Source organism: Manis pentadactyla, chromosome 4, assembly GCF_030020395.1.
Source record: "Manis pentadactyla isolate mManPen7 chromosome 4, mManPen7.hap1, whole genome shotgun sequence".
NCBI lineage: Eukaryota > Metazoa > Chordata > Mammalia > Pholidota > Manidae > Manis > Manis pentadactyla.
In genome coordinates this window covers 101,183,182-101,209,689 of record NC_080022.1, presented here as the reverse complement: position 1 = coordinate 101,209,689, position 26,508 = coordinate 101,183,182, and the positions used below count along the sequence as shown (strand labels likewise).

Here is a 26,508-nt window from a genome sequence, read left to right as displayed (position 1 = left end):
AAGAATAAAACTGGGGGGATTACACTCCCCAACTTCAAGCTCTACTACAAAGCCACGGTAATCAAGACAATTTGGTACTGGCACAAGAACAGAGCCACAGACCAGTGGAGCAGAATAGAGGGTCCAGATATTAACCAAAGCATATATGTTCAATTTATATATGATAAAGGAGCCACGGATACACAGTGGGGAAATGACAGCCTCTTCAACAGCTGGTGTTGGCAAAACTGGACTGCTATATGTAAGAGAATGAAACTAGATTATTGTCTAACCCCATACACAAAAGTAAATTCGAAATGGATCAAAGACCTGAATGTAAGTCAAGAAACCATAAAACTCTTAGAAAAAAACATTGGCAAAAATCTCTTGGACAGAAACATGAGCAACTTCTTCATGAACACATCTCCCCGGGCAAGAAAAACAAAAGCAAAAATGAACAAGTGGGACTATATCTAGCTGAAAAATTCTGTACAGTAAAGGACACCATCAACAGAATAAAAAGGCATCCTACAGTATGGGAGAATATATTCATAAATGATATATCTGATAAGGGGTTCATATCCAAAATATATGAAGAGCTCACACACCTCAACAAACCAAAAGCAAATAATCCAATTAAAAAATGGGCAGAGGAGCTGAACAGACACTTCTCCAAAGAAGAAATTCAGATGGTCAACAGACACATGAAAAGATGCTCCACATCGCTAATCATAAGAGAAATGCAAATTAAAACCACAATGAGATATCACCTCACACCAGTAAGGATCGCCACCATCCAAAAGACAAACAACAAATACTGGCGAGTGTGGAGAAAGGGGAACCCTTCTACACTGCTGGTGGGAATGTAAATTAGTTCAACCATTGTGGAAAGTAGTATGGAGGTCCCTCAAAAAACTAAAAATAGAAATACCATTTGACCCAGGAATTCCACTCCTAGGAATTTACCCAAAGAATATAATATCTCAGATTCAAAAAGACATATGCACCCCTATGTTTATTGCAGCACTATTTACAATAGCCAAGAATGGAAGCAACCTAACTGTCCATCAATAGATGAATGGATAAAGAAGATGTGGTACATATACACAATGGAATTATTATTCAGCCATCAGAAGAAAACAAATCCTACCATTTGCAACAACATGGTTGGAGCTAGAGGGTATTATGCTCAGTGAAATAAGTCAGGCGGAGAAAGACAAGTATCAAATGGTTTCATTCATATGTGGAGTACAAGAACAAAGAAAAAACTGAAGGAACAAAACAGCAGCGGACTCACAGAACTCAAGAATGGACTAACAGTTACCAAAGGGAAAGGGACTGGGGAGGATGGGTGGAAAGGGAGGGATAAGGGGAATAAGAGGCATTATGATTAGCACACATAATGTGGGGGGGAGGGGCATGGGGAAGGCAGTATAACATAGAGAAGACAAGTAGTGATTCTATAGCATCTCACTACGCTGATGGACAGTGATTATAATGGGGCATGTGGTGGGGACTTGATAATGGGGGGAATCTGGTAACCATAATGTTGCTCATGTAATTGTACATTAATGATACAAAAAAAAAAGTACACATAGACCATGTTAGTGTATTCTACTATACTGGCTAACAGATGTGACAGAAGGTGACATCAGAGATCAGAGAGCCCCTGCCACCCGAAGCCACAGTAACAAAGGTGGTCTTAATTTAAGTAGGCTTCCTAGCACAACATCCTAACATCATTATTCACTGATACACTAACCTTTTCAGAGCCACATTTGGAGTCTTTCATTCATCATCTGTTGAACAGTGGTTTCTAGTGTCCCAGACAGCGCTGACAACTCTTTACTACCCTGAGTAGGGGAGCTCTGGGCATCAGGGAGTCACTGGATGGCATTTATCATAAAATTGGTTTTCAAGGACTTGTTATATTAGAAACTAGGGGACAGCTTATACTACCTTCTCTGAAATACATCCACCTTGACAGCTGATGATGCAACTCATCCACACATTTATTGTCTACCATTTTAAAGCCTGAGGTCTACACATTTTAGAGACCATGAATTAATACAAATGTCCATCTCTGTGGTCAGGTGGCTAATCCCTAGTTCTATCTGGAAAAAAAGGCAATAAAACACAACATTTTCATGGTAATAACTTTGTATTTACATCTAATTAAACCAGAAGCCTAATTAAATTACTGTTACTATCGCTTGTGGAACTTAAAGTTGGCCCTGAGAGTCAATGCAGCTGGAAAAAAAAATGTGGTACTAAGAAACTTCTGCCTATCTTTAGTTGTACACCTCATCAGAAGTAAAATACCAAAAAAACACCGACACAACTGAGTATGGGTCAGTTTCACAAGGCCGCCCCAGTTTAGAAGCCACTTGCAGATGACCTGACCACTTTGCTATCAGAAACATCCTCCCTGGCAAGTAAACAAGGGAGTGTATTCAGTGATGGCATCCTTCACACATATTCATTCTTTCAACATACACTACAGTACAATAAAACATTTGAGAGACAGAGAGAGAGGGGCCACATTCAAATAACTTTTATTATAGTATATTTTTATAATTGTTCTATTTTACCATTGGTTATTATTGTTAGTCTCTTACTGTGCCTAATTTATAAGGTAAACTATCGTAGGTTTGTACATATAGGAAAAAAACATAGTATGTATAGAGTTTGGTACTAGGTTTCAGGCATCCACTGGGGGGTCTTGGAAAATATCCCTGCAGATAAGGGGAAATTACTGTACATCTGCATGCCTATCATGGGCTGGGCCCTATTTGGGACACTGGGGAAACAGCAATGATAACACACAGTCTGTGCTCATAGAGCTTATGCTCTATAAACCCCCTACTAACAGAAGTCAAAAATTAAGGCTGAACACGTTAAGATGTCTAATCTACAGATGACAGCCTGTCATAGTGAAAATAAAAACTACAAAAGGGTGGTAAAGCCCAGTAACTAACTGCTTGGGAAAGTAGGCACAAAAATCCCAGAAATCTCTTGGGAATTCATTTCCTCAGGAGTAAAACTGAATTATGCTCCTTCACTCACTGAAATAATAAGAATCAGATGAAATAACATACAAAGGAAAGGCAGTGGTGATCCCATAAAGGCTGGGAATTTAAGATTTGGGCTTCCAAACCCTAGGGAGGTGATCCAGGCACAGACAGGACACAGAGATGTGCAGGAGACCTCTGGGAACACACCTGACTTCTGTTCTTGCAGGCAGGAAGAAAATCTTAATAGAATATGGTTCTGTTAAATAAGGCACTGCTAGGATCATAAAACATGAACCAAAAATAAGATCACAAATGCTCCAGTTCTCATGGAGACTATTCTTAGAAATGAAAAAGCTAAACAAAATATTATACAAGCTTTCAAACCTATTCAATTATCTGGAGTTTTCTGTGAAGCAGGATGATACAGAGGAGAGCACTGGGCTAATACCCAGTTAATCTGAATTTTATTTCCAGCTCTGCCAAACACTGTGTGATAAACTTGAGCAATGCAGCCTAACCTCACCACAGCAAGGGGGCTGGCACAACAACATTTCCAGCTCCTATACACTTTAAACTTCTATGACTATCGATAATTTAACTATTCAGTTTGCTTTTCCACTGCTTTTCATAAAAAAAAAAAAAATCCGCTCCCTGCCCCACAATACTCTAGTGTTAAAAGAAAATGGCAACAACAACTTCCATTATCAAGAAACCTCTACAACCTGAATACTCACTGAAGGACACAAGGGAGCCTGCTGATACGGAGATCCACACAGTAAAATTCTATCCATTTAACCTCTAAAAGAACCATCACTCTCAATCAATTTGCTAAACTTGTTAGAATTGCCTAAAATTAGTAGTCTGTTTTCTTAGCTTACAGAAAAAGCAAATAAAATTTGAGGGATAATGTATCTAGAGACAGGGACAGTAGCAAAAAGGAACAGGATGTTGCAAGGGAACCATCATTTCTGCAGGAAAAAAAGTAAACTTTCCCAATCAGACAAGGGCACTGAGCATATAAATCTGGGTCATTTCAAATACGAGAAAATAGCCTCATATATCTCAACTGCCTTTGAGGGCATTAATGCTAAACCATATTAAAATATTGTGATTTGTGTCATAGCATACTTTAATCTCATGTTAATGATCTAGGGTCTTACTGTTGACTAAGAAGGCAGAAATATTTTAGAAAGAGTTTCATTAAAAGAGAAAGTCTTTGGCACTTAAAAGAATATGTTTAGTTTTTGAAAAAGTCAAAATGGGATAATTCACTTCTAAATATGCCCAATGAATGAGCTAAATTTCAAAACTGTTAGCATTTGATTTTCACATCTTAGTCTCATTTCAATGAAAAGAAAGTGAGGAAGGGCTATGCCCCAATTGCCAGCTGACTGAACTATAAAGGCTGGTCACTCTCTCACTGCATGTGGGAACCAACACCCGCCCTCTGTTACCACCACACTGGCCTTTTTCCATATATTTGGGCACACCAGCTCTCTCTAGCTGCAGGCCTTTGAACATGCTATTCTCTCTGCCTGGGATACTCCAGTTTAAATAATTTCTCAGTAATGCCCCAGACTAAAAGGACCTGTGCCAACTGTTTTCCTGCAGTTACTTTTGTTCTTGGTACTTATATTTGTAGTTACATATTTGCTTAATGTTCATTTTCTCTACTGGCCCATAAAGGCAGGCATCTTGTCTGTTGTGTTCCACATCAGTTCAAGGGCCAAGGACCAAGTACAATGCCTAACATGTGGTAGGTGCTCAATAAACAGCTGTTGGAATTAAAGAGTAACAATAACGGTATTGAACATTTACAAAGCACTTACAATATAGAAGGCACCACTGCTACTTTACAGATGAAGAAGCAGGCTCAAAGAGGTTAAGTAATTTGCCCAAAGTCATACAGCTGGTAAGTGGCAGAGCAACGATTCAAACTCATGTCTGTCTGACTCCAGACTACCCATTTAATGACTACTTTCTCCAGCACTGTGTGAGGCAAAAGTGGTAAAGGACTCAGAGTACAGGTGTGGCCTCTCCCTTTAAGAAGTTTATAATCTGGGAGATAAAAAGTTAGTAAATGAAAATGAATATAAGACATAATACTATATAGTTAAGTGCTGGATTACACAGCATAGTTAAATGCTATAGGAGAAAACAGAAAACAAACAGTGGCTGCTCAGTTCATGAATGAGGGTGAAACAGGCAAGGTACTATTTCAGAGTCGTCTACTTAAAACCACAGTCACTAACTCAAATAAACTAACGCTTAATGAAGGAGAAGAGAAAGTTACTCAATTATAAGTAGGATTTTTTTGTAAAGTCTTTTTAAGTAAGTAACCATATATACTTGAAACTATTATAACTAGATAACGAGGTATCTGATGATGGTGGGATTATTACTTTCTCCTTCATCTCCTATAGCTTCAACAAAGACATTTTGGATAGATGATCTCTCCCTCACCTCACCTCCTTTTTAGAAGCCCTGAGTCCAAGAGCATAAGTAGCATATATTCCTTAATCCAGATACAGTGCCAGTGAGTACCCACATAATTCTCTAGGAATATTACAGCTATGGAAAAAAATTTTAAGCACATACACAAATATGTGAGCATCTAATTGGTAAGCTTTGTGGAGATAATTATTGTAAGATACCCTCAAAAAAAGAATACACATGAAATCCCACACTGCCTCAATCTTCCCAATGATCCTAAGAGGTAGACGTTAGTACACTCATAGATGAAAAAACTAAGCTTCACTAAGATTAATCTGTCCATGTCACCACTTAAGTTTGAATCTAGGTCTGACCTGAGATCATGTTCCCTTCTAACCACTGTCCTAAAGAACTGCAATCATACTAGCACATTAAAATTCTGAAGTAATCATGAAGGTTAAAAAAAGAACACATATGCTTCTAACATTTCTGCCAATCTTGACTCACACTCATTCTTGCCAACTCTGCCCAAGCCTGTCACCTAACCCTGTAAAGTGAAAACCAAACGCATTTATGCCTCATCTGTCTCCTTTTAGGCCCATGCTCCTCTGGAGTTAGTATTTATCAGGATCATTTGGCTGACAATTGGACCCTAGGGACACAGTAACAGACCAACAGGCTTATTAAGGAACACAAATTATATGTATATAGTACTTCAAGGTTTTCAAAACATTTTCTCCTCAAAGTCTCATGATAATGTTCCATTCTACTGAAGAACTGTTGCTTAGAAAGGCTAACTGAGAGGAGAGGGATTAAAGATAGTGGCATGAGAGGTGAGACAGAGACCTCCTGCTAAGATCACATATAATATGAAAATATAATTAATACAACTAATCCTGAAAGAGCAACAGAAAAAGAAGGCTGCACCAGACTGCATACACCTGGAGAAAAGAGCGGACCTCACGGAAGAAGGTAACCTACCAAAGCTGTGACCCAGTGGGACCCAAGCCCTTCCCCCACTCCAGCTCACCAGCAGGAGGAAGAGAAACAGAGCCGGGAGGGAGTGGAGGTCTGGAACTGCTGAACACCTAGCCCTGGAGATCTGCTCTGGGGAGAACAAACCTACATTGCATGGTGCTCTGGTGATTAGTGGGGTTGGAAAGCTAAGACAGGCAGAATACCTGGAGAGATGGAAATTCCAGCTGCTTGTGGAAAACAGGAATTCATATCCAGCTGAGCTGGGCGGGCAGTCTGAGAGACTTCCTAACAGTGAGAGGGTTGCTAAATGGGCAAGGATGGCATGGAGCTTACTGCTCAGGAGAAAGGACAGGTAGACAAAATTGTCCAGGTGCACTCTGCCCAGGAGGTTGGGAACTTAAACGATTTTCAGGTACTCCATCCTCTTGGCTGGCTACAAAGCTCCAAGGACCACCACCGTGATGTGCACCCTGCTGTGTGTTCCCCCCGGCTAGCCTGCACCTGGCTCGCAAACCATCAGCCCCTGCCCTGGGGTCAGGCCAGTCAGAGGGAAGCCCTGCATATGACAGCTACAAACACAAAGCATAGACGCTTACACCTATGTGTTCCGCCCACTGGTTCTGGCAGTGGAGACAGGCATAACAGCTGGGAAACAGGAAACAGCTCTTTACTCCCCCCAGGCACCAGCACCACTCCCCTGTGATCCCCGACATCGCTCCAGGGGCTTGAGCAGCTCCAGAGAGTAGAGCTTCTGGGCAGTAGAGGACGCCACATACAAATATGAAACATCAAAGGAACCTGGTTCAAAGTAAAATTTCAACACCACAGAAAGCACCAAGTGAGACTGAATTAATAAATCGTCCTGAAAGAGATTACAAAATAAGAATCATAAATATGCTCATGGAGATACAGAAAAATATTCAAGAACTCAGGAATGAATTTAAGACAGAGATCCAATCATTGAAGAGCACAATGGAGGGTATTAAAAGCAGATTAGATACAGTGGAGGAGACAATAAATTAAATAGAAATGAGGGAAGAGAAATACAAAGAATCTGAGGCACAGAGAGAAAAAAGGATATCTAGGAATGAAAGAATACTGAGAGAACTGTGTGACCAATCCAAATGGAACAATATTCGTATTATAGGGGTACCAGAAGAAGAAGAGGGAGAAAAAGGAATAGAAAGTGTCTTTGAGAAAGTAATTGCTGAAAACTTCCCCAATCTGGGGAAGGAGATAGTCTCTCAGGCCATGGAGGTGCACAGATCTCCCAACACAAGGGACCCAAGGAGGACAACACCAAGACATATAATAATTAAAATGGCAAAGATCAAGAATAAGGACAGACTATTAAAAGCAGCCAGAGAGACAAATAAGATCACCTACAAAGGAAAACCCATCAGGCTATCATCAGACTTCTCAACAGAAACCTTACAGGCCAGAAGGGAGTGGCATGATATATTTAATGCAATGAAGCAGAAGGGCCTCGAACCAAGAATACTTTATCCAGCAAGATTATCATTTAAATTTGAAGGAGGGATTAAACAATTTCCAGATAAGCAAAAGCTGAGAGAATTTCAGCTCCCAGAAACCATCTCTACAGTGTATTTTGGAGGGACTGCTATAGATGGAAGTGCACCTAAGGTTAAATAGCTGTCACCAGAGGTAATAAAAAGGGATAGACAAAGAGTACAGAATATGATATCTAATATATAAAGAATGGAGGAGGAAAAAAAGGAGAGGAAAAAAAGAACCTTTAGATTGTGTCTGCAATAGCATACTAAGTGAGTTAAGTTAGTCTCTTAGATAGTAAGGAAGTTAGCCTTGAACCTTTGGTAACCACTAATCTAAAGCCTGCAATGGCAATAAGTACATACCTATAGATAATCACCCTAAATGTAAATGGTCTGAATGCACCAATCAACAGACACAGAGTCACTGAATGGATAAAAAAAGAAGACCCATCCTCAAAAAACTCAAAATAGAAATACCATTTGACCCAGGAATTCCACCCCTAGGAATTTACCCTAAGAATGCAGCAGCCCAGTTTGAAAAAGACATATGCACCCCTATGTTTATTGCAGCACTATTTTACAATAGCAAAGAAATGGAAGCAACCTAAGTGTCCATCAGTAGATGAATGGATAAAGAAGATGTGGTACATATACACAATGGAATGTGCCATAAGAAGAAAACAAATCCTACCATTTGCAACAGCATGGATGGAGCTAGAGGGTATAATCTCAGTGAAATAAGCCAGGCGGAGAAAGACAAGTATCAAATGATTTCACTCATCTGTGGAGTATAAGAACAAAGAAAAAAACTGAAGGAACAAAACAGCAGCAGACTCACAGAACCCAAGAATGGACTAACAATTACCAATGGGGCTGGGGAGGATGGGTGGAAAGGGAGGGATAAGGGGGAAAGGGGGCATTATGATTAGCACACATAATGTAGCGGGGAGGGACACACAGAAAAGGCAGTATAACACAGAGAAGACAAGTAATGATTCTATAGCATCTTACTATGCAGATGGACAGTGACTGTAATGGGGCATGTGGGGGGGACTTGATAATAGGGGGAGTCTAGTAGTCACAATGTTGTCAAGTAACTGTACATTAACAATATCAAAATAAAATTTAAAAATATAATAAAATAAAATAAAAAAACAAGACCCAATTATATGCTGCCTACAAGAGACTCACTTCAAACCCAAAGACATATACAGACTAAAAATGAAGGGATGGAAAAAGTTATTTATGCAACTAATAGGGATAAAAAGAGCAGGTGTTGCAGAACTTGTATCAGACAAACTAGACTTTAAAACAAAGTCACAAGAGACAAAGACAGACATTACATAATGATAAAGGGGTCAGTCCAACAAGAGGATATAACGATTATAAATATCTATGCACTGAACACAGGAGCACCTACATATGTGAAACAAATACTAACAGAATTAAAAGGGGAAATAGAATGCAATGCATTTATTCTAGGAGACTTCAACACTCTACTCACCCCAAAGGACAGATCAACCAGACAGAAACTAAGTAGGGAGACAGAGGCATTGAACCACACATTAGAACAGATGGACCTAACAGACATCTACAGAACCCTCTATCCAAAAGCAGCAGGATACACATTCTTCTCAAGTGCACATGGAACATTTTTAAGAATAGACCATACACCAGGCCATAAAAGGAGCCTCTGTAAATTCAAAAAGATTGAAATTGTACTGACCAGCTTCTCAGACCACAAGGGTATGAAACTAGAAATAAATTACACAAAGAAAATGAAAAAGCCTACAAAAACATGGAGGCTTAACAACATGCTCCTAAATAACCAATGGATCAATGACCAAATAACAGAGATCAAGCAATATATGGAGACAAATTATAACAATAATTCAACAATGCAAAATCTGTGGGACACAGTGAAGGTGGCGCTAAGAGGAAAGTATATTGCAATACAGGCCTACCTCAGGAAAGAAGAACAAGCCCATATGAACAGTCTAAACTCACAATTAAAGAAACTAGAAAAAGGAGAATAAATGAGGCCCAAAGTCAGTTGAAGGAGGGACATAATAAAGATTAGAGCAGAAATAAATAAAATCGAGAAGAATAAAACAATAGAAAGAATTAATGAAAGCAGGAGCTGGTTCTTCGAGAAATAAACAGAATAGATAAACCCCTAGCCAGATTTACCAAGAAAAAAAGAGAGTCTACACACATATACAGAATCAGAAATGAGAAAGGAAAAATCACTATGGACACCACAGAAATACAAATAATTATGAGAGAATACTATGAAAAATTATATGTTAACAAACTGGATAACCTAGAAGAAATGGACAACTTTCTAGAAAAATGCAACCTTCCATGGCTGACCCAGAAAGAAAGAGAAAATATGAACAGACCAATTACTAGCAATGAAATTGAATTGGTAATCAAAAAACTACCTAAGAACAAAATCACTGGACCAGATGGTTTCACCACTGAATTTTATCAAACATTTAGTGAAGATCTAATACCCATCCTCTATAAAGTTTTCCAAAAAGTAGAAGAGGAAGGAATACTATCAAACCCCTTCTATGAGGCCAGCATCACCCTAATACCAAAACCAGGCAAAGACACCACAAAAAAGAAAATTACAGACCAATATCCCTGATGAACATAGATGCAAAAATACTCAACAAAATATTAGCAAACGGAATTCAAAAATACATAAAAAATATCATCCATCATGATCAAACAGGATATATTCCAGGGATGAAAGGATGGTACGACATTTGAAAATCCATCAACATCATCCACCACATCAACAAAAAGGAGGACAAAACCCATATGATCATCTCCATAGATGCTGAAAAAGCATTCAACAAAATTCAACATCCATTCTTGATAAAAACACTCAACAAAATGGGTATAGAGGGCAAGTACCTCAACATAAAAAAGGCCATATATGACAAACTCACAGCCCATATCATACTTAGCAGCTGAAAACTTTTCACCTAAGATCAGGAAAAAGACAGGGATGCCCATTCTCCCCACTTTTATTCAACATAGTACTGGAGGTCCTAGCCAAGGCAATCAGACAAAACAAAGAAATAAAAGGCATCCAGATTGGTAAAGAAGTTAAACTGTCACTGTTTGCAGATGAAATGATATTGTACATAAAAAACCCTAAAGAATCCACTCCAAAACTACTAGAACTAATATCTGAATTCAGCAATGTTGCAGGATACAAAATTAATACACAGAAATCTGTTGCACTTCTATACACTAATGACGAACTAACAGAAAGAGAAATCAGGAAAACAATTCCATTCACAATTGCATCAAAAAGAATAAAATACCTAGGAATAAACCTAACCAAGGAAGTGAAAGACCTATACTCTGAAAACTACAAGACACTCATGAGAGAAATTAAAGCAGATACCAATAAATGGAAACACATCCCATGCTCACAGATAGGAAGAATTAATATTGTCAAAATGGCCATCCTGCCTAAAGCAATCTACAGATTCAATGCAATCCCTATTAAAATACCAAAAGCATTCTTCAACAAACTAGAGAAAATCATTCTAAAATTCATATGGAACCATAAAAGACCTCGAAGAGCCAAAGCAATTCTGAGAAGGAAGAATAAAGCTGGGGGGATTATGCTCCCTGAATTCAAGCTCTATTACAAAGCCACAGTAATCAAGACAATTTGGTACTAGCACAAGAACAGACCTATAGACCAATGGAACAGACTAGAGCACCCAGACATAAACCCGAGTATATATGTTTAATTAATATATGATAAAGGAGCCATGGACATACAATGGGGAAATGACAGCCTCTTCAAGAACTGGTGTTGGCAAAACTGGACAGCTACATACAAGAGAATGAAACTGGATTATTGTCTAACCCCATACACAAAACTAAACTCGAAATGTATCAAAGACCTGAATGTAAGTCATGAAACCATAAAACTCTTAAAAGATTACATAGGCAAAAATCTCTTGAATATAAACATGAGCCACTTTTTTCTGAATGCATCTCCTTGAGCAAGGGAAACAATAGCAAAAATGAACACATGGGACTATATCAAACTTAAAAGCTTCTGTACAGCAAAGGACACCATCAACAGAACAAAAAGACATCCTACAGTATGGGAGAATATATTTGTAAATGGCATATCCGACAAGGGGTTAACATCCAAAATACATAAAGAACTCACACGCCTCAACACCCAAAAAGCAAATAACCCGATTAAAAAATGGGCAGAGGTTATGAACAGACAATTCTCCAAAGGAGAGATTCAGATGGCCAACAGGGACATGAAAAGATGCTCCACATCACTAATTACCAGGGAAATGCAAAAAAACCCACAATGAGATATGACCTCACACCAGTTAGGATAGCCAATATCAACAAGACTAAGAACAACAAATGCTGGCGAGGATGTGGAGAAAGGGGAACCCTCCTACACTGCTGGTGGGAATGTAAGCTAATTCAATCATTGTGGAAAGCAATATGGAGGTTCCTCAAAAAACTAAAAATAGAAATACCATTTGACCCAGGAATTCCACTACTAGGAATTTACCCAAAGAATATAATTTCTCAGATTCAAAAAGATATATGCACTCCTATGTTTACTGCAGCACTATTTACAATAACCAAGAAATGGAAGCAACCTAAGTGTCCAACAGTAGATGAATGGATAAAGAAGATGTGGTACATATATATGGAATACTATTCAGCCATAAGAAAGAAACAAATTCTACAATTTGCAACAACATGGATGGAGCTGGAGGATATTATGCTCAGTGAAATTAGCCAGATGGAGAAACACAAGTACCAAATGATTTCCCTCATTTGTGGAGTATAACAACGAAGCAAAACTAAAGCAACAGAACAATAGCAGACTCACAGACTCCAAGAAGGGACTAGAGGTTACCAAAGAGGCGGAGTGGGGGTGGGTGGGTTGGGAGCAAGGGAGAAGGGGTCTCAGGGTCATTATGATTGGCACACATGGTGTGGGGGGGAATCAGGGGGAAGACAGTGTAGCACAGAGAAGGCAAATAGTGACTCTGTGGCATCTCACTACACTGACAGGCAGTGACTGCAATGGGGTGTGGGAAGGACACGACAACAGGGGTGAAAGTAGTAACCACATTGTTTTTTCATGTGAAACCTTCATAAGAGTGTATATCAATAATACTTTAATAAACAAACAAACAAACAAATAAATAAATAAATAAATGAAAAGAAAGGCTAACTGAGCTCTGCTGAGGGTACTATGACCTGAAGAAGCAGAGAATGTTTCACAACTATATAACTTACAAGTGGGGTCTATAATCGTGTCTCACCCCTAAAGCAAATACATTGATTTAAAACATCTCTATGAAACACTTTCAAATGTAGCACCATGTTGGGACATCTGTATTCTACACCCAGCTCTTGCTATACCCAGCCTGTAAGCAAGTCATTTAGCTTCAACAGTAAGAGAGCTCCGTCCAGCTAATCAGCCTAATAATCTATGATTCAAAGTGTTAAGCACATTACCAGGAACAGTTCAACCTTATCCTTGTTCACAAATGTTCACTCAGAAAAGAGAACTCTGTTCATGGGTCTCTCATGCTTTGGCTCACATTCTCCTAATTGGCCCAGGAGTATGGGAGTGTTTCTTCAAACCTTCAGCACTTCAAATATAAATGATGGTCTGTCCTGCCCTCTATTCTGCCCTCCTGTTGGACATACTCTTCTGAAAACCACAGCAACCTCTGAAAGGTTAATTCTTTCTGGTACCCCATTTCCACTTAAAGTTTGTCCAGCTCTAGCCTCACATCTGGCATAACCTAATAGAACACTGTGGGGAAGTTGAGGTTCCTATGGCCAGGATCCTCACTGAACTTAAACCACCTGATGATGTAACTGGCCTGTTGCTAGGCTATTGCTTCCACACCTTTAGGCAATAAGCTATTATTGCACTATATAGAGAGCTCAGCCCAGTGCTCTGGGTGGAGGCAAAGACACTAGTGCTAAACCTACCGCCAGGAGAAGCTGGGTAATAAAGCCTTTCACCCCAAAGAAACATTCTACTGTCATTTCTTTGGTCACACTGAATCCATAGCGAATTTGCCGGGGGCTGAAACCCACTAGCAAGACAACACTTTCCCCAGTAGGTCCTAAAGCCAAACTCCCCACCCTCAACTCCCCTCTCTTTCTATGTCCCCCACAAAGAGCTAACTTTTTTTTTGCTTCTCTGTGTTTTCCTGGAAACAAGTCATACTCCACCTCAACTACTTCCCAACAAAAACTTTCCATTGGCCATTCCCTGAGCATGTCTAGGATTTTCCTACCTCCACACCTTTACAGATTTCCCTAAGAATTACCTCCACACCTTAATTCTCTCTTCAGCCATGCAGGCTTCCCAGACCACTGCACTGTAGTGGTCATGCCTTCTTCAATAATCCTTCCAAACTCTTAGCAAGCTTTCTCTGAACACCTAAGTCATTAAGGGGGCACCAATGCTGGTATCTTCAATGCTGGTATGCATAGGCCTGGACTCCACTATACATTGTTTAGTAAGTGTTCAAATGAATAACATCTATATAATACTTCACATTTAACAAAACATTTTGATACAACTTTTCATTTGACCCTCCAAATAATCTGAAAGCTGCTTCTCTAGTTTAAAAAATACTATAAAGGTCAGAGAAGTTAAGTGATTGCCCATGACCACACAGCTATGAAGCAGCAGAGCCAGGAGTCAATCTGGGTATTGAGACATCTCTTTTAAATTTTGTATACAACATATCCATGATTTGAATTTCTTTAACAAATAGAAGGTACCAGACAAACAGCTGATTTAAACTATCTTGTCTGCAAAGTATTAAAGTTAATTAAAATTTTTCCTTCCCAGTTCAATTTCTCTTGGTCCTTCAGGGTGATCTTACTGTTGAACCAAACTCACAAACTGGATCAACTACAATGTTAGAGCTTAGTTTTTTAGAAGATACAGGAAGAACAAAACTCTTAAGAAAAGCATTAAGAGAGAGAGTACTCGTAAGACCTAGGAAAAAAATACATTTTGTTCTGATGAAAATGAAACACACTAATTAATCACACCTAAGTCTCTAAATAACACAGGGCTGAGTATACTATTGGTAAGCTGACCATCTATTTTCTTTTTTTTTAACATAAGAACAACACATTTAATTAAATTTTGTATGTATGCGGGCTCATATACATGAGACTCAGAAGTGACCAAATCAGGCAGCTTTAAACCTTTAGAAAAACAAACAAATTTGTGACAGATTGACAAAACAAAGGGGTTTGAGCTTAGGGTAGCTAATTAGTGAACAAGTAGTAGTAAGATTTGTTAATGCAGCCTCCTTCATCCTGAATTCCCTCTGACAATAAGGATGCCAGTCTACCCTCATCATAGAAGGTACCCTTCACGTGGGGGATTTATTTCCTGCTTCTAGGGGTACAAAGGAGGGTCAGAGCATCCATCACCTACTGGCTGTTCTTTATTTTTTAATTTATTTACTTTAAAAATTTTTTATTGAAGTATAGTTGATATACAGTCTTTTAAAAAAATTTTTTAATTAAGGTATGATTGATATACACTCTTATGAAAATTTCACATGAAAAAACAATGTGGTTACTACATTTACCCATACTATCAAGTCCCCGCCCATACCCCAATGCAGTTACTGTCCATCAGTGCAGCAAGATGCCACAGATCCACTATGTGCCTTCTCTGTGCTACACTGTTCTCCCCAGATACACAGTCTTATATTGGTTTCAAGTATACAACACCATGGTTCAGACCACCTATTTTTAAACACACAGGCAGCCCTGACAAAAAAAAAAGCCCCAGTTTTGGCAGAGTACTGTAAAGAAAAAAACAAACTTAAATATCTTCTGGGTTTGTTTTTGACTATTCCTTGATAAGTATTAGATTTTTCAGCCAATAAGGAATGATAAAGTATACTCAAAAAATAAAAGAATCAAGTATCTTTCCTTATTACATGAAAAGAAATACTCCTGTTATCCAGAAGAACACTCGTATTTCACTGAAGCCAGCTCTGGAGGTGGTAACAAATTACCCCCAGATGTGAAATACAGGCTATGTTCAAGTTCAGCTGGGAAGCAGAACAGCTGCAATTTGCTTCTAAATTTGGAATCAATAAACATTTGTGATCACAACCTCTGGCCTCCTCTTCTTCCATATGAATCACAGAATTTTTAGACCCTTTAAATCTAGTCCAAAATTTCTCATGTTGTAAATGAGGAATTGAGGGCCAGATACTGAAATTTAAAATGCAAAACAGAAAATAAATTGCTTTCACAGAAAACTTTTTCAGCAAAACGCCACAGGCCCTGAATGGAAGATTTTGTTTTCACTGTGGTTTCCTGAGACTGGGGTTGAGGGTAGAGAAGGAAAAACAGCCTCAATCTTTTAAAAAAACAACACATGCCCAGCATTCACTTAACAATCTCTATAGGTATGGAGGGTCTGACATGAGACTCATTCAACCAAGCTAGCTGAAAGCCACATACACTAACCCAGCTTTGATTGTAGTCACCATTACAATGTTGAAAAACCCTGCCTAGAACTGACTGAAATTACCCAGCTTGTTGTTTCTCAAGCCCCATTACTCCTCAAACCAACCTACATACAGATGAGTGAGGCCACTCAGACAATGGGAAGAACGAGCTTTCACTCATTTTTTTTTGAAAAGGAGTAAAAGATGCAATAGAAACACTGGTTACAAAGCAATGGAAAGGTATCTGAGAATTTTTAAAAACTGTAATTTTAAATATCTATTTCATAATTTTTTCGAGCCATTGTCACACACGCTTTGCTAGAAAAGCTGAAGTTTTGATTACATGTCAAATCTTATGATTTTATCTGCCCTAAAATTAGCTTCCAATCATATAAAACATCTGAGTATCATTTCTCCATTCTCAAAACAGTTTTCTTTCTATAAAGACAGAATTTGAGGAGTAGGGATGGGTAGGAAGGGAGAGAAAAGAAGAAATATTACTCTCCTTTCTGACCACTACAACTCAGTGTTAAGCATTGCCCTTCATGTGAGGCCCACACAATCAGCCAACTAGGACAAAGTTGGGGAGCACAATCTCTGCAGTCACCCCACTGATAATTCAGTGCTTTTTGGCAAAAGCTGATTAGAAATCAGCAGAGTGCACAAGCTGTTAATGGCCTCAGTAAACCTGGCATGAAAGGTCAGATCAAAACACCAGGATGGAGAGTGTATTATCATTGTTATCATTACTCAGACAGCCATCAGAAATTGACCAGAACATAAACCTTCTTCCAATTATTCCACAAACAGGAGACTCAGATTTTAGTTAAAAATCACCACAAAGACAAATACTTGAGTGAGTAAAGAACTTACCTATTTGTTACACTGCATTCCCTTTAAACATTTGTCCTACTTGATTAGCTCTCTGCCCTCACCCCAACCAAACCTTGGATGAACACTAATCTTTCCCCAGATAAACATACTTCATCCTATCAGCTGATGCTTCTAACTGAAATCCCTAATGCATAGGTCATTTTAATACCCCTTAGGAGTTGAAGGTCTGATTAGTATACTGCACAGAAATAGAATATGCGTGAGGATTTTGCTTATTCTGCTCAAAAAGGAGATCAAAAAAGGACCAAAAAGGAGATCCTACAGATTTCCTGTTCCTTGACCCCAAAATGAATGGGTGAAATACGGCTCAAGAGATTAATGAGAGGGTGAGGGGGGAGTGCTGGGGAAGGTAGTATGAAGAGAGGCGAAGTATTGGAATAAATGAGGCAGTTAGAAAGTTCCGGGGTAACTAAAGGCACTGACCTTCAGATTTCCGGGTGTGACAGAGATCCACAACAGGCTAAGAGCGGCAGCTCCCCAAAGCCTCCAACAGGCACATTCAGTTCTGTCAGCCTGCACTCAGCCCTGCCAGCACCAGCAAACAAACACACACATTCTTCTCAGAGCTGACACTCCATACAACACAGCCTCTCTACAGAGCCTATTTATTTAAGAAACCAGTTGCTTTGATGTTGGGGTAGAAGTTGGGAAGTTATGTGTAAAGAAGTAGTTAATGACAGGAGCAAAGGGAGGACAGAGAATGAGCAACTGTTCCTGGTTTTATTAATCCTAAGTTTTAAAAGTTTTAAGGAAATTGTCAAATGGTCTGAACACAGGAATGGGAAGTAAGGAAATTATGTCAGCCACCACCATAACTCTGGCCAAGGCATTTCATCTGTTTCTTTAAGATAGAGTTTCATGCTTAACCTCAAAGGGGTGCTTATAGGAGGAATGTTTTGAAGTAATCCAATTTAGCAACCAACATTAATGAAATCTTCTAGGCTTGCTCAACTTCTGTCATGTGCAAAGATTATACATGTCATGAACACTCCAAGCACTTAAAGGAAAGAATCAGTTAAAAGCACAACATGAAAACAGTTTAGGGTTAAAGGCAAAAGGAAGGTTACTTACTGAGTCAAAGAAAAAAGCATTTAAACTACACATACACACTTGTTGGATTACATGAATGAAGAAGCCTGAGTTATATGTCAGTAAGGCACAGGTCTCCTAAAACTGGGCTATAAAAGCACTATCATGCTTTAGTTCTACTTTGCTTTCTTGAGAAGATTAGTTCAATGCCAGTATATTCTCACAAGCCAAAAAAGCCATAGAAACAGTTTGAGATTTGCTGAAACCTGAGGCTTTTCATTCTCCATTCTGAGTTACCTTTGTATCTTGGCACCCCCAGCATCTAGTACATCTTGGACATTTGGAAACTGTTCACTTGCATTGACCAAGTGAATTAATATGAACAGCAAGTTATAACAAATGGCAAGAGAACCAAGAACTTTTTTGGGGGAGGGAATTAAATATTGTCATCTTATGAATGACTATTCTAAATAGTGCTTTCCCAGATGTACAAAAGTATACAACATCTAATAAGAAGTTGTTCTGTCATGCTGATACTTTCACTTCACACCATTTATAAAGGGTCCCAAAATACTAAATCTCTTCAATACAATTCAGGATGATTTAGTATGACTAGATCATTTCTAAGGTGAATATTATTAATAATGGCTCCACTTTTGCCATATACATGTTGCAAAGAGGATGGGATCTCTGAAGAAGAGACCATGGATGATTAACAAATGTAAATATAGCTATTTAAAATTAGGTCACTGAAAGAAGACTGGAAAAAAAAAGTAAAAAAAAAAATCACTGGAACCAGCTAAATAAAAGTCAAAGAAACAGAGGAAAATTTCTTTACATATGAACTTCAAAGAATGAGGTTGCAGATCTACTCTTGAGTAGATTTGGCCTCAGAACCCCCAAAACCAGTTTTTTCAACCTCTTGCTTTACAAATCAATGTATTATAAATGACATATCGAGTCAAACCAACCAGCGAAGACTGAGTAAAGGAATAAATCCAGGAGTAGAAGTAGGTCCTAAAGGTAGATCAACCAGCAAGAGAAGAATCTGAAATAAGAAGTAACAATGCTATGTCCAGCTGGCTGAAGGAAGGAAGTGGACCCATTTAAATTAAGCATCAGTGTTGTAAAGGCTTTCTCAACTCCCCCCTGTGAGATGGAAGGCTACACGATATTTTTTTTTTCCTCGTCAAATAGGAAGAAGTCCCAGCACTCACTCCCTTCTATCTGCACCCAGCCCGTCCCAGCCATCAGCACTATAGCTTGGCTACCTTTATGCAGCTACTGCTTGGACCGCATTAAACAGAGTTATCGCTGACTGCTTGTGCCTTGACTGCAATGGCCCTGGGTCCCCAGATCTGAGAATTCTGCACAGGTAACAATTACAGTCCAGGCAAAGGGAGAAAAACAGTTCATGTCGAGACTGAGATTCCACTAATATGGAGTATGGTCATACTAGGGCAACTGCCCTTGGGCACTCATCTCTGATTCTGTGTGCAACTCTTCTAAGAAAGGGGAAAGAACATAAGGGAGAAAACAAATTGAAAATACATTTTATAAATGTGGGTAGCAACAATTAAATTGTTAGTTCTGGAAAACCATGAGTAAGATGACCAAGTTACACTGAAGCAAGGATCCAGGGCATTCCTAACAACTGGCTTTGTCAATCCAGTAGTGTGCAGAAATGTTGAGCTGCTTGCCCCAGGGACAAAACCGCCACAATTTTTTAAGTTTTCGACTAGGATCTAGCTCAATGCAGAATATCCGCAACGTATTTCTTAACTGTTTTAAACCTTATTACAACAGGATAGACATTCTCGTCGGAGTCCGATGCCGCGATAGGTCAAATTGAATGCGTATGAGAGAACACATTTATGCTGTCATCTCATTTCCAAGCTTGTTCCCTTTAACTATTAAAATACACACGGTCACCTAACAACTGCTTTGGGATCTCCTACGCACCCTGAAAGTACTGACCCAGAGAAGACACCTTTGCTTCTGCGCAGCCCAACTACCCCAAGCACTTACGAGGTAATTATCCCTCAGCTCTTAGGGGTACAGCTTTACTGCACCCTGATTATTTATACAGATGTTTAACAACAATGCTCAAGCCATTTTGACAACTTGAAGAAAAAAAAGGAATGCCGTGAAACTCTGAGGACTGTCTCCCCAGTGACGAAACAGCCGCGCGGGCCGCAGCGTCCGGGGGCCGCTCCCCAGGCCGGACTCCGCCCGCCACGGTTTCGAGGCCGCGGCCCGGGAGCTGCGGACGCTGCGGGGCGGGAGAGCGGTTGGTCTCCTCCGAGGAGACGCGGGGCGCGCGGACAGAGAAAGTGGGGCCGGCTGCGCGAGCGGCTCGGGGCGGCACTTCGCAGTCCCGGCGGCGCCCGGGCCCGGCGCCCGCTCACCTGGTGGGTGTTGTTGGCCAGCCTGGAGACGAAGTCCCGGACCCGGCCGCAGTCCTCGTCCTCGGCGGGCGCGCTGCGGCGCCAACGGCCGCCGGGGAGAAATGGGCCCCCGGGCGCGGCCGCGCGCAGCCCCCACCTCACCCCGACGGGGCCGGACCAGCGCGACAGCGGCGCCGCGGGCGGCGGCGGCGAGTCCAGCCGGTCCTGGCCCAGGGTCGCCGGCCACAGCAGCTGGAGGAGTAGAAGGCCGAGGCCGAGGCCGTGGGGCCAGCACGAGAGGCAGTCCGCACCTCCCCGGGGCCGCTCCATCGCCGCCGAATGCCGATGCCGCCGACACCTGCCGCCTGGCGCGCCCGCCCACCCCCGCCGGCGCCGCGCCACACCCCCGAGCCCGAGTCGGTCGCTCCTTGGATACGCGCAGCCGGGCCTCTCCGCCCCCATAGGCTGATCGCCTGTCCTTCTTCCCAGGCCCACTCCTCATTGGCTCGCGTCGCCTCCGGCTTCGGGGGTCCTGGATTCGGATGCCAAGATGCGGGACTGATTGGCTGGAACGTGGAAGAGGCGGCTGAGGTCATTCCCCCCTCGCCCAGCGACTCTAGGCCGGGCTTCCAGAGTTAGCATAGGATCTCTCTGCCCTTTCCCACGAAGCCCCTCGGCTCTGTGGCGCCCCGAGCCCTCACTGCTCCCTCTGACATCCTCAGGTTGGTTGGATTTGTCACCTTCTTTACTCCAAAGACACCCCTGAAATTCCTTGGGTTGCGGCAGCGCCTGGAAAATCTCCTCAGTGAATCCCTGAACTCGCTCTACTGGAAAAGGGGGCTTCGTCATGAACCGGTGCTTCGGGTTTTTAACTCCAGCGCCCAGGAGCGCCCAGTCTACGGAGGCAGCCGCCTTGCTGCCAAAAAGGTGAATGCGAACTGTGTGGGCTAAATCCTAGGAAGGCAGACAGACATCAGGACATCCGTGACTCAAGCAAGCTTGAAGTCTCTCCAACACGTTTGGCCTCACTCACCTTCTTCTGAAGGGAGTTAGGCCAAAGGTGCAATTGCTTATTGGTTTTTCTGGAGTTAGAAAGTAGCTTAGACATTAGGGGCACGTAAAAGGTGGTCAGAGAATTGCCTAATACCTACTTTAGACATGACCTTTTCATCGATGCATATTTATCTTTATCGAAGTGCCTTAGCTGCAGTGAGTGAGTGCATTGCACAAGTTTGGTATTCAGTATACGATGTCCCCTAAATTGGCACCCCACCTCCAGTAAACAAAACCAAACCCCTACGCTGTACCCTTTATCGCAGAAACTGCACACACAATTTCTAGTACATGCAGCGCAGGTAAAAACCAGTTCTGGATCTTAACCTTACTGACTCTGTCCTTTCAAATACTAGAAGTTATTCAGTAGAAAAGGTAACAAATAGTATGCAAAACTATTACACCCACATAAAGAAAACAACTAAAAATTACTTTTAAGTGTATGTTCTGTAAAATAATGATAAATAAAAGCAATATATGAAAAAGTTAAGGTGCAGATCATGGCACTTTATGAACTGGCGATAAACCCGAAGAATACAGTATATTCACTGTAGAGCAAAATGGTGCAGTGCACCCAACCCGCTGTTTACATTAAAATCCTCATCACATTAATTTGCGAATTTACAAATTCACATTTTTTCAGAACAACCGTAGTAAAATGTAGAAGTGAAAAATGTTCTTGAATGGCATCTAAGCAGTATGGTAAAATCACTAGTCTTCAAGTTCTCAGCTACTAAAATAACATAAAGCTCCATGAAAACTGGTGAACAATTTGTTCCTTTCCATTCTATTAACTACCCAGGTGTGTCATATTATTTCTTAAAGTGCTAATACTTTTTAATCTAAGCCATCTATGGAGCAAATCACAAGACAGTCAGTTCTAGTAGCATGTGATTGCGGGGTAGGGGGGAGAAGGGCTATACAGGCATATTTGTTTGGGTGACACAAAGATGAATGGTCTATTGTCTTACTGTCTGAAAAGAAAGACAACTCAGCAGTGCCATCTCCTGGAGAAATTACTGAATGCATCTTTAAACTTATTTTTGCAATGATCTGTACCTAACTTTTTCATATATTGCTTTTATCATTATCTCATGGAACATACACTTCATCCCTTGAACTGCATTGCTGCTGGGGACATGGTACCTTGCATATGGCACTGAGAAAATGTTTGAATGAATAAATTTAGTTTTACTTTCATCTAATAACACAAGCATTAAATATAAAAGCACTGTCAGATCATTTGTGAAATACTGCACATAAGATTCTACCTTACAAGACTGGAATATGTAAACTTATTACTAAAACCCATACTCTTCTCCAAGATAAATTCTGTAGCATAAAGATGACTACAACACAGTACACATCACAGAACTATTGCTTTTTCTCCTAAGGTCATTTCTCTGATTCTATTTAAATCGGACACAAGAAACCTTGTAGAGTTTTAAAATTCTACGGAAAACTGAAGTTCTCTTTCAAGAATGCTTTAATTCTATTCTTTCAATAATTCTAAATTAGAATTATAGAGCTATGAAATTAACTGTTTCAGCAGTTGTAGCCTAAGGTACTAATACACTGTGCAGGTAGTGGGAGGGAAAAGACTAAGCTGAAGCTGACAGATGTTAAGAGCTATTCTTTGTTTTCCCTACATAATACACGACTCAGACATGCTTACCTCTCCCTTAAAGCAGCATGTGTTGCCCATTTCTGCATTAGGCTACACTGAATTAAAGGGAATATTTATGTGTAGTTCTCTCCACTGGAAGCTTCATGGAAACACAGACCGTTATCTACTATTTTCACAGCTCAATCCCCAGTGCCTAGTACATTACTTGGCATATGGTAGATAGGCAATAAATTTATTAAATTTGAATGAATAGTTGATAGGATTTCTCACTGGCATCTTCTATTAGGATTTGATAAAAGGTAAACATGAGAGAAATTAATCTCATGACCATCATGTTACATTTAATAATAGGACTAAAATCACTAGTCTCCAAAACATTGGTTATGATATACTCTAGTACCATTTTCCTAATGTGTATGTCTAGGACAAAATTATTTTCTCCCAAATGTTTCTCATCATTACAGCTTCCAAATGTATGTAAGTGCAAGTTGTTTTTTGCTGGAATTACAGTACGACTATGAATTCAGGCTATTCAAATAATCAGAATTGATTTTGACATCAGAGTACAAGTTCCTACAAAAACACAACCAATTCTTACTACATATGGGATAGCCATCCATGTTGTGCTTAGTCCAAGGACATTTCAAATATCATCATTTCCCTATTACTCAGGTATTTAGACTTCAAGGCACCTGGCATTGGAAAATCAGAGTTGACTTAAAACCAGAAATCTGAGTTCAAGTACCAACAGCTTAATTTTCTGTGTCCAGTACACAGCCATGGATTCTTCATCGTTAAATATGATGACACCTACTTCGTATAGTCATTTTTTGAGGCTCCACTAGAATGATTCTTTAAATAATCTCACCCCAGTCATATGATGGCAGGCAGCTCTAATGGGGGAAAGCTCATAACACATTCCGAAGTCTAATGTAAACTACTTCTGAAATACCCTTCTGATTTGTAATCAATTGCTTGTGAGGCCAAGATCATGAATTCTTTTATAGTCATTAACTTCATAAAAAGAAAAATCTCTTTCCAAGTTGTCTATTAGGACACAAGAATTGATACGACATTGTTGTTGGCTTACTCTAATCCATCAGTGTTTGGAGGACCTCAAAACATGTTCTTTGGATGGTCATTTTATAGCATCTCCTTCATGCAGGGAAAGCAGCAAAAGTACCTACTTAAGAGAAACTACAGGACTGAAATGGGTTTACGGTAGTATTAATATCTACAAACCACTGGAAGGAGCTGAACTAGTTTGAGTTCACTTTTGAACACCAGGAGATTCATGATATAATTGATTCTATTGTAGAGAGCCACTAAAACAGGTTTAGAACAGATACTCTGATAGGATATGGACATTAATATACCACCATCCTTTTTGCCTTTGAACAGAAGACTGCATAAGAAGAGAATATTAACAAATATTTTTAATTTTTCTTTATTTCAGAATTGTCTTTATGTACAGACATCATAAAAAATGCACATATACTGGATTTTCAAAGGAATAGGAGCTGGAAGTAAAAGTTAAGGGCAATTAGGAGAACTGAAATTGTCCCAGAGAAGTTCTGAGGATCACACTTCCTTAAATGTCCTTGATAACCTCTTCAAGTTCTTCCTTTGTGAACATGTGGAAATTCTGGCCAGGCTGCACTGTGGCTAGCTGGAAAGAAAACAGAGAAGGGTTAATAAGCTGGCTGGATTCCCCTGCTGATGGCCCTCGCCTGATCAGAGGCAGTGTTGGTGGTGTAGCTGTTCATTAGGAACTAAGGGATCTGCTGTCCCAGGGATACCCTTTCCAGCAGCAGGTTCCTAAAATAGCTATCTGACTATGAAATGAAAACTGTATTGAACAAATTTTCTATGTTGAGGTTTACCCACCACATAATAGTTAACCAAATGGTTGGCATCATTGTCACTTCCTGAAATTACTTAAATAAGGATCAGAAAGGCAGCAGCAAAATACATGCTGCGTTAGTAGCTTTTTCTGTTAAAGATTCCTTTCAAATTATATTCAAAGCATATTTACATACTTCCAAGTTGAGCTTGTGTGTGTGACCTTGGGTTGGTGGGCCACTGTGTGCCTCAATTTCCATTGGTAAAAAGGGGACAGTAAGAGCACCTAACTCATAGTAGTTCTGAGGATGAAATGTGTTAATTAAACGTAAAGTGCTTAGAACAATGCCTAGAACACTGTAGTAAGTACCAAATAATTGTTGACGATTATTAGGTATTTATATTCTCTAAAACTGTCCATAAGACAACAACAAAAAGGTTTGCTTCGTTTTTATTTTGCTTTTTAAAAGGACTGGCCATGAAAAGATTCCATTAACAATGACAAAAGAAAATCAGTTGTAACTGAAGATACTAGAAATAAACAGCAATCTAGACTATAATGGATTTAAAACAATAAAAGACTAGAATCAGAAGACAGTTTAAAATTTAGCTAACACTACTGAGTTTTCCATCTTCTCTTCTGACAACATAGTCCCATGTTTTTGGTCAATACTAAAGAATAGGTGCCACTTCACATTTGCCTAAAAAGCTTTTGTGTTTGTTCTGAATGTCATTTCCTCATGCTGTCTTTTTTTTAAATATTAAAATTAAACATAATAGGGCATTTTTTGAGTAAAATTAATTACAGATAGTTAATATAATTTGAAAACTATCAGAATTAGCATAATCCAGTTACATGGCATTTATTATTCTCTGCCTCATCTACAGGTAAAATTTAGGAAAAAAATGACTGTATATTCTTAAAATACCTTAAAAATAAGAATCTCCAATTCTTATCCAACCTATCCAACTAAATGAAATATCAGAAGAGTCCCAATATATTTGCAAAACGTATGTTGAACAATTTACTCCTGTCCATATAGACCATGAGTTTTATTCCAAGGACATTACAGTATATAAATGTTATTGCTGCTTTTCAAAGAACTTGAAGACAGGGAGATACTAAGTCAATGAAGCAGAGAAAAGTGGGAGCCTACAGAATTTTTCTTTTTTGTCACGTCACTCACAGCTCACAGGCTAATCCCCCCAAGCAATACAGAGGCTAAA

At 39.8% G+C, this 26,508-nt stretch overlaps 2 protein-coding genes across 5 annotated transcripts in view; both read right to left on the bottom strand.

The window, feature by feature from the left end:
* The window catches only part of SORT1 (sortilin 1), a 91,532-nt gene extending 70,039 nt beyond the window's left edge, over positions 1–21,493 (bottom strand). For 3 of the 4 annotated variants that reach the window (XM_036916666.2, XM_057500560.1, XM_036916669.2), the window contains exon 1: positions 20,781–21,492. In XM_036916666.2, coding sequence (XP_036772561.2) covers positions 20,781–21,221 — 441 coding nt within the window. In that variant the 5' untranslated portion in view covers positions 21,222–21,492. Of the gene's footprint in view, positions 1–20,780 lie in introns of all 4 variants that reach the window. The other variant, XM_036916668.2, reaches the window with a different exon arrangement.
* A 3,377-nt stretch (positions 21,494–24,870) lies between these two features.
* PSMA5 (proteasome 20S subunit alpha 5) overlaps positions 24,871–26,508 on the bottom strand; it is a 34,508-nt gene continuing 32,870 nt past the window's right edge. Inside the window, exon 9 of the mRNA XM_036916675.1 lies at positions 24,871–25,108. Within this exon, the coding sequence (XP_036772570.1) occupies positions 25,031–25,108 (78 nt within the window). The 3' untranslated portion in view covers positions 24,871–25,030. The remainder of the gene's footprint in view (positions 25,109–26,508) is intronic.